This window comes from Adiantum capillus-veneris, chromosome 4 (genome assembly GCF_014529385.1).
Source record: "Adiantum capillus-veneris isolate H3 chromosome 4, ASM1452938v2, whole genome shotgun sequence".
NCBI classification, from domain to species: Eukaryota; Viridiplantae; Streptophyta; class Polypodiopsida; order Polypodiales; family Pteridaceae; genus Adiantum; species Adiantum capillus-veneris.
Genome location: NC_140934.1, coordinates 61,063,102 through 61,072,558, shown reverse-complemented (window position 1 = coordinate 61,072,558; position 9,457 = coordinate 61,063,102). Strand labels below are relative to the sequence as shown.

General features: G+C 37.1%; 1 protein-coding gene across 1 annotated transcript; it reads right to left on the bottom strand.

The window, feature by feature from the left end:
* Positions 1-1,880: 1,880 nt before the first annotated feature.
* LOC147459272 (uncharacterized) lies at positions 1,881-3,625 on the bottom strand. Its single transcript, XM_086511567.1, has 4 exons — positions 3,049-3,625; positions 2,655-2,882; positions 2,238-2,544; positions 1,881-2,052 (listed from the first exon to the last, which is right to left on the bottom strand). Exons 1-4 carry the CDS (start codon positions 3,623-3,625, stop codon positions 1,881-1,883), a joined length of 1,284 nt encoding a protein of 427 aa, XP_086367693.1.
* Between the last annotated feature and the right edge of the window lie 5,832 nt (positions 3,626-9,457).

Here is a 9,457-nt window from a genome sequence, read left to right as displayed (position 1 = left end):
GTTGCCACTTCCAGCACCATAGATGGGTGTTGCTACTCCCAGCACCATAGATCAGAGGATGAGTCGAAGGCAGTAGGGTCCGCGTTTGATGGTTCCATTAAAGCTCTGCGCGAAGAAGTACTTTTAACTTTTGTCTCCATTGCTTTTTCTTATATGACTTCATATGTGAGTAGAAGTTACTAATTAACCTCCTAATAAGTTGCACGTAGGGTAAATGTGAGCTATTTGGGAGTGCAAAAATTATAACGTGTTGCGATGATGGCTTTCGTTAAAAGGAGCGTCAAAAGATGCTACTAGCTTCATGGGTGACTGGCCTCTCATCACTCACAAACCAAATATTAACTTGAATTTGAAGATGCTCGTGGTCCGAAAAAAAGGCAACATGGTAGTATCCAAGAAATTCCATAGACATATCTCTACCTAAGTATAGCATTTCATAAAGACCTACGATGATAAAACCTTGATGGAAGTGATCTTTGCAAAGGCATCCATGAATTATGTAGAGAAATAAAAGCTTAAAATTACCAATAAACCATATATAAAAAATAAAAACTCTTACAATATAATATGATTTGTATCAAATAAGATCATCAAAAACATAGTAGGAACTCTTCCTCTCCATTGCGATGGATCTTCAACAGAGTAAGTCAATGTATAAGCCAATCTTCTCAAGAAAATAATAGGTCAAGTTAATAAACTAATTCAAAAAAGAAGATAAATACCTCGAATGAATTCTGTGATGTGACCTGAGGCACTACATAGAGGATCCATCTGTGGGCAATACTTTGATCTAAGAGATATGAATAAAATTTAACATCAAGTGTGTCTGACTTTAAGTGAGAGCCACAATGTCAATTTGAACTTATTGTTATGAGCTCGCTAGTTGTAATACTTCCTTGAATACAATGTTTGGAGTGTAGTAACACTCCGCTTGAGTGTTTTCAGTATTGACAACAATCCTCATAGAAGCTGCACTTTGTACACGTGACATTGCAACATACAACTGTCCATGAGAGAAGATCGATGATGCAAGATATAGACCAAGAATTCCAAGTGTTTGCCCTTGTGCTTTGTTGATAGTCATCCCAAAAGCAAGCCTGATTGGAAACTGACGATGCTTCATTTGAAATGGAAGCCCCTGATGGTTTCCAATAATAAAGTCAATCCTTGGAAGAAAAACTCTCTCTCCAATATTCGATCCTATAACTATCTCTACTTCAATTACCTTATGATAAAATTGCTTGCATATCAATTTGGTTATGTTGCATAATCCACGTCTTGGATACAAATTTTGCAGCACCATGATAGGAGCATTTTCTTTCAATACTAAAGCATGAGGTGGAAAACCACCACCAAGAGTAAGGCTATTTAGATATTCAATTGTGTACAAATGTGTGTTTTCCTCTGACATACAAATTGAATCTGCACTCAGAATCTCCATGCATTCTTTGCAATGCATAGTCATTAATTAAATCCACCTCTTTGTTCTGCGGAGCAAGTATTGCTCGATCTTTGAAAAAAGTTGCATGATCTTGCACATGACACAAATCTCAATATATAAAGCTTAGAAGATCTGCCAAAATATTTCCTGGAAGCATCATGTGTGAAGGTATTTTGACTCTGTTTGATTCTCCTCCATCATCCATAACCCCATTGCCAATATCAAGCACCCAATGGGAAAAACTTTGTTGAAGTGAATTTGAACCGCAATCAAGTATACACATATTTCTGGTAAGCCTCAGTATCTTCATATATTTCCATATGTGAGAATGACTCAATGAAGCATTTACAATGTCGATACGACTACCTTTTGGTACAACAGGTAGTATTTATCAAAAGTCACCTCCAAGCAAAATGACTTTTCCACCAAACAAAGTATCTCACTGCATAATATCTCTTAAAGTTCTATCCACTGCTTCAAATGTATAGCGATGTGTCATGGGAGCTTCATCCCATATAAGTAAATCTGCATTCCTTAGAAGTTTTACAAGTTGACTATTTACCTTTATATTGCAAGTTGCTTCAGAGTGAAGCTCCAAAGGTATCTTAAACCTAGAATGAGCAGTTCTTCCATTACTCAAAAGCAAAGCTGCAATACCCGATCTACAACTTCCTCGCACTCATGAAAGAAGTGCATTATATAAGTAAGTTTTTCCTGAGCCACAGGACCATCTAGGAAAAATACCTTCCCTGAATGTGTGTCAACAGCTTGTAGCACTTGGTGGTAAGCATCTCACTGATTCTCATTTAAGGAAGTCTCCATACAATATGCTATACTACACTGTTCATCAATGTTGAACATTGTTTCTTCAGCCATAACACCATTTTCACTTAAGGATACCATTGTTGAGTCTATATAATCACAAAGTCTCTTACCATGTTGTTGCAACAAGAATTCTATATGAAGCAAAGATTGATTTTTTGCCACATCAAATCGCACGCTTGCATCTAAAATACGCATCCTTAGGGTATAAAAATAGTCCTCACAAAATTCAGTACAAAACCTGTCCCAAAGAGCAGCTTGATGAAGTGGCTCACAAAAGACTAATATGATTGCAAACAGTTGTCTCAACTGCATTCCATTTTGAAAAAAAGATGCCTCTTGGAGGCAAAGTGACCATTCTTCATCATCTTGCAATAATACTCTAGCATACCATCTTGAAATGTAACCATATTCTGCAATGGAATGTGTACTTGCAACTGTTGAATAGCTGGCCTTTCACTATGCATATCGAAGCCAAATATTCTCCACATAGCCTTAGATGCAGAAACATAACGTGCATTGAGATAACTATTGATCTCATCAGTAGCTCCTTCACAATCTTGAAGAACAATACTGGCTTGATCATGTCCCTTGTAGACATACTTATAAATATATTTCACTGCAGTGACAGTTGAGCAGATCTCCACATTAATATGGGCTTGGTATCTTAGTGATAAGAGAGGGCTATAAGGTACAACCCAACGATTATCTAAATTATAATTTTTAGACGGAACAAACCTTCCATCATCTCGTCTCATATACATAGGATATCCACTTTCGTTTACATTTGTAGACGTAGAAAATGTTTGTGGAAACTTGAATCATTGGAGAACTTGGGTTTAAAGGACCACATGGCCCATGAACATTACAACGACTCACTACATCAAATAATTCTAGAAACACATTCTTGTCAGGGAGCTGTGCACAAACCAACTTGTCATAGTGTAATGTATTTATGGGTTTATATTCGGATGCAAGTATCAACAATATATGAGCATGAGGAAGACCTCTCTTCTGAAACTCAATCATTGAAACATGTCCAATCACCTCCCCAAATACGACTTGCTTGATAAGTAAATGCATCATATCTTGGAACTTCTGATAAAACACTCGTACAGTCAAATCAGGATGATCAAAAGCACTTTGTCCAGGTAGTAATGCATCATCTATTTCCTTCCAGCGTGGATTACATGTGAATGTGATGAAGAGATCTGGTTTACCCCTACTACGAACAATTACCATTGCATCTTGAAATAGTTGGCACATATATCTTGGACCTCCAACAAAAGATGAAGGAAAAACAATTTTACGGCCAACATTTTGACCTTCAACCCTCTCTAAGCCATCTCTAGCCTCAACCATGTCAACCAATCCTTGGTACACTTCACCACGAAGTGTTTTTTGGTTATTTTGCATCCACAAAATCCGTGACTCCTCTAGAGTGCTATAAGCATCCACGACATACTATTGTAATAGCCTACCCCCTCGAAGAAGACACTCCACGATATCATCTCTTATTTGTAAGTGAAAGACATAAAATTGCTTTTGACTCATTTTTTTTCCATCGGTAGTCTGTAAATAAAGATGCCCCCCATCCTCTCCACTTGGAAATAATAAAACATACAATAAGGATATGTAAGCTCGATGCATGCTAGAGATTCTTTTCAAGTCCCCGTGTCAAAAATTCAGTACAATGTTGCGATAGCCAATATTTCTATCATCCCCTTGTCCTAGCATAATTGCAGCAACCTCCAAACCCCTTGGAGCAAGATATTGCCAACCATCACAACGATGCTCCGTAATAACCATCCTCATATTGGGTACAATAGCATCTCCAGACAAAGAAGCAGCAAATCGTAGAGCATTTGCATAGGGATTTACTCTATGCATCATCAATTGTAAACACTCTAGAATACTACGATCTAAATTTGAAACATGATGCAATCTGTTACTCAACTCATGTTCGGTATCAAAAAATATAATTGTGCAAAGAGTGGAACTTCATTTTTTCCTTCAGCAGGCGCTAAAGAACCAATGCTATGATAGACAGAGCCATGAACCTTAAAAGTGTATACACCTCTCCCACCATAATTAATAGTCTCATCGATATGGGCACCAAGAGACACAAATGCCAATGCATTATTATATCCCCGAATGTTTTGTAAGGACTGTCTACTTCTTGTTGTGGTTGAGCTCATCAAATCTTTCAATTCATTTGGTGGCTCATTCAAAGGAAGTAATCGAACTCTTCCATCAGAGCAACAATATTTACCAAGAAATGTTTGGATAGTCTTTCCTTCATCCTTCCATGCCTTTGCTCCACATTTGGAGCAAACAAAATCTAAGCTTCCTAATTTGTGCAACACACACTTTTTGGATAGAATTGGTGCCATAGACTTGTGATGTAAAAGGAGAGACGTTGGATATTCAAAGCGGATGGACAAACGATGCTTTTCTACTTTAGAATAGTTTCCCTCTACTATGTTCATTGTTGTCCCAACATATCCATGGCTTCAGTGTTTCCTTCATGTACATCATGCATGCTCTACCTTTCATTGCACTCCAATAAAGTTCCAATAGTACTTTGTAGTGAATGCCTTGTTCTCTCTCATGCTATTTGCCGTCTCACCTTTTGGGAATCATCACACAGTTGACTACGTTGTGCATGACCAGGTGATAATATACGTGGTCCAGATACCATCTATGAAATCAAGTGCAAATAGATCTCATATTATAAATATAATATACTTGCTATAATTTTGATCAATCACTAAAAGGACATTCTTATGCATAATAGAAAATCAATATAAAAAGGAACATCTAATTATATCCTCTAAACTAAATACATTTGACACATTGATAGTGACTCAATTAAAAAGTACAGTTTGATGAAGATACAACATAACATTACATATTTCTACCATTAGTAGGACTAAATACTTTTGACACTGTTGATAGTGACTCAATTAAAAAGTACACTTAATGAAGATATAGCATAACATTACATATTTCTACAATTAGTAGGATTAGGTCGTTGAGAAACTTGACGCTGCTTTGGTCGAACTAATCTAGCCAAATCATTTAATTTATTTGAGGTACCTCGGATATCTGAAAGTCTTGAACCTTGAACCTTTGTCAAAGCACCGATCTTGTTGACAATACTTCTCAATCCTGGCACGATTTGTCGTAGATTATTGGCTTGCATTCGTCCTTTTGATTCATGTTGACTCCGGGAAGCCTCTTTTCGAAGATTCTCAATAGATGCCAATATCATCTTTTGAGAATCCTCAACTTTGGAAAGTTTCTCTCTCATGTATGCCTCACTCTCTACTCTCTGCAAGTTTGATGCTTTTGTCTCTTCTCGCAATTTCCATAGTATCCCACTTTCAATCTCCAATGTAGAGCTTAAAGTTTCAACCACATCCGAGACATTGGTTTGCATTGTCTCCATCTTATTGCAAGAGGCTTTGATCTCGAGCAAGGTTTCAATAATTTGCTTCTTAGAATTCCACTCGACATTTTGAGCTGCTCTCTTAGCCGCACGCACATTTAGAATATGAAGAGATGAAAGTATCTCCCGTTCATTAGCAGATGCACTATTCCTCCTGACATTTTGAGCTGCTCTCTTTGTTGCACGCACATTGCGAATAGTAGAAAGAGATGACAATATCTCCTCTTCACCCACTGATGCACTTCCAGATATCCCAGAAGATATCAAGCCGTTGGTTGCAATAGCCAATGGAATGGCACAACTAATCTCTATTTTATTGTACACAAAAAACTACAGTAGTTGCAAAGAGAAATGTGACAACCAAAGAGAATGTTTGAATGCTTGGAAAATAAAAATAACCCTCATAGAATATTCACTTTTTTAATGCTTGCTATTTTAGAATCAAAAAAATATATCATCTCTATCTAGATGTGAAAAACAACAAAGGATTGCATGAGAAGTGGAAAACAAACCAAAATGCTCATGAATCACTTTTGTTCAGTAGATAAAAGTTTTGCTCAATACATGATCAACCCCATCTACATTTGAAAATGGGAAAAGAGCGTTTAGCATTGGGACGCTTGAAAATAAACTCCTTATGATTCTCTATCTTATCAGGTCCTACAATGCTCTTTAGCGCATTAATTTTGCTATAAACTTCAGATATAGAACAACAACCTAATTCAAAATCAAGGTAGAGGGCATATGAGTATCCCATATTTACTCGAATTTGCAAAAGGCATAGGTTGCAAAACCATTGATTGGGATCATTCTGGATTCTGACAAACACCTGGTGAAAGGGTGTCCCATCTCGAGTCATGGAAGTGCGATCGTAGGTTCTCCAAGCTTCTTCTATAGTAACATCCGGAAAGGAACCTCGAACAATGCTTTGAAAGAAGTCAGCTTTGTTTTCCGGAGAGTAGTGAATCATTGTATGATCCATTCCTATCTCCATCGCTTCCAATCCACGACCAAAACATTCAGCAGATACCCTAGGTGCCATAAAGTTCCTATGAAAAAAAAGAGAGACATTGTAAGTGTAGTTGCTCTAGGATTTCATCCACAAAACTTGACTTTACAATATGTCTCTTTAAATCAGTCTGTTTCTAGGTCTATTTCCCATCCCTCTCTCTCCCTCTCCCTCTCCCTCTCCCTCCCTCTTTCTCTCTCACTCGCACTCTATATCTAAAATTTATAGGGTTCGGAAGTAGTACTAGATCTTTCAATCACACATGTTATTCTCTCTATCCAACCCTTTTTGAAATCTATAATGATTTCATGTGATCTTCTATTCATGTGGTCACATTTTGGTGATCAAACTATGGATTAATTTGAGCTGTAATGCATATGTAATTGCATCAGGAGAGAAGCCCTCAGTTCGCATCATATGGAAAACAGATCAGTCCTTGCCTCTTTGGGACATCATCTCCTCCCACAATTATCAAACTCGGCATAATGTATATAATAATCAGGTGTTTTATCTTATTATTAAGAATAACGTGTTGATTATCCAAATTCCCTCTTGAATTTCATACATCAAGGCACTCTTTTGAAACTATTCGTAGAGAGTGACAAACTGGTTATGCTAATTATCACTGGAATAGCATAGCTAGATTTGGAGGGCCTATCATTAGATAGATCTTTCAATACTTCCATAGACACGACCCTAAAAACCTCTTCCTTATTAGGGTGAAGACAAATATCCCACCTTGGTTCAGTATTATGGCTCTCTTGGGATTGCCTTTTGAGTATCATGCCTTGATTTTCAAGACTACGCATGAATCTCTAAGGTCTATTGAAATTGCTCTAGGCATTTACATCAAGCTCGAGATCTTTGGAAACCCTCTCTATGACATTAAACTCTACATCTTTGGATGGAATTATTACTCACATTTAACTCTCCCTATGTCTCTCCCTCCCTCTCTCTCTCTCTCTCTCTTATCTTTAATCTTGTCTTGGGGCACATGGATGTACTCCTTTGAGCACATTACCATTACTCATTTCATTGTTGTCTCTCTCTTTATCTCACTCACCTATAATTTTATTCACTTTGGTCTTTTTCTTCTCTCTGAGCACATTACCATTACTCATTTCATTGTTGTCTCTCTCTTTATCTCACTCACCTATAATTTTATTCACTTTGGTCTTTTTCTTCTCTCTGAGCACATTACCATTACTCATTTCATTGTTGTCTCTCGCTTTATCTCACTCACCTATAATTGATTCACTTTGGTCTTTTTCTCTTCTTTCTCTCTCTCTCTCTCTCTCTCTCTCTCTCTCTCTCTTTGTTTGTGTGTGGTTGTGTAGCATGCACGCGTGTATGTGTGTAAGTACCCTTAAAACTCAGTTCATTTTCAACTCTTTGTCTCTCTATGTGTGTTTGTGTGTGTGTTTTCTCTCCCCCCCTCTCTCTCTCTCTCTCTCTCTCTCTCTCTCTGTGCTTAGTTCACGCCTACCAGTTTAGGATCCCATAGTACTTTTATCTTATCATTTTATCATTTTGTCATTTCATTTTGTTACTCTGACTTTGTATCAGATTCAACACATTGTAACCCTCTGGTCTCATAGGTCATTTTGGCCTTTTGAAGACATTAATATAACATTTCATTTCATTTTATTTCTCTCTCAATCAAGCACAGGAGCTATGGAGATCCAGACGGCTATGTAGCTATGGGGCTACATAGCAAAGAGTACAACAAAGGATTTGAGCCATACTCTCTCGATATCTAGAGTGCAAATGAGGATGGATTCTAGTAGCAGTAGTAGTATTTTTGTTCTAGTCTTTTAACACCCAGATATGGTATCAGAATCACAGTTTTGTAACAGTTTGGTCTCATAGTTGATTTTGGCCTTTTGAAGACGTTAATATGACATCTCATTTCATTCGACTTCGATCTCTCTCTCTCTCTCTCTCTCTCTCTCTCTCTCTCTCTCTCTCTCTATCTTCACATTTTTTGTAACAGTTTGGTTTCATAGGTTATTTTGGCCTTTTGACCTAATTTACCTAAGTTTAGGTCAAAACATTCACAATTTTGTAACAAATTGGTCTCAAAGGTCATTTTGGCCTTTTGAAGACATTAATATAACATTTCATTTCATTTTATTTCTCTCTCGGTCAAGCACAGGAGCTATGGAGATCCAGACGGCTATGTAGCTATGGGGCTACATAGCAGAGAGTACAACAGAGGATTTGAGCCATACTCTCTCGATATCTAGAGTGCAAATGAGGATGGATTCTAGTAGTAGTAGTATTTTTGTTCTAGTCTTTTAGCACCCAGACATGGTATCAGAATCACAGTTTTGTAACAGTTTGGACTTATAGTTGATTTTGGCCTTTTGAAGACGTTAATATAACATCTCATTTCATTAGACTTCGTTCTCTCTCTCTCTCTCTCTCTCTCTCTCTCTCTCTCTATCTTCACATTTTTTGTAACAGTTTGGTCTCATAGGTTATTTTGGCCTTTTGACCTAATTTACCTAAGTTTAGGTCAAAACATTCACAATTTTGTAACAAATTGGTCTCATAGATCATTTTGGCCTTTTGAAAACATTAGTATAACATTTCATTTCATTTCATTTCTTTCTCTCTATAGTCACAATTATGTAACAGTTTGGTCTCATAGGAATTTTAGCCTTTTGAAGACGTTAATATCATTTCTTTTCTTTCTCTCTATCTTGCATTTTTATGGATATGGATTATTTTA

What these genes read in the sequence shown, in the direction of transcription:
- LOC147459272 (XM_086511567.1), bottom strand. Translation starts at nt 3,625, where the DNA reads ATGGTTGAGGCTAGAGATGGCTTAGAGAGGGTTGAAGGTCAAAATGTT. An exon ending in CATTTTCTACGTCTACAAAT is followed by an intron (nt 2,883 to 3,048) that starts GTAAACGAAAGT and finishes CTGTCACTGCAG; the next exon opens with TGAAATATATTTATAAGTAT. An exon ending in ACTTCCTTAAATGAGAATCA is followed by an intron (nt 2,053 to 2,237) that starts GTGAGATGCTTA and finishes TGCTCATTCTAG; the next exon opens with GTTTAAGATACCTTTGGAGC.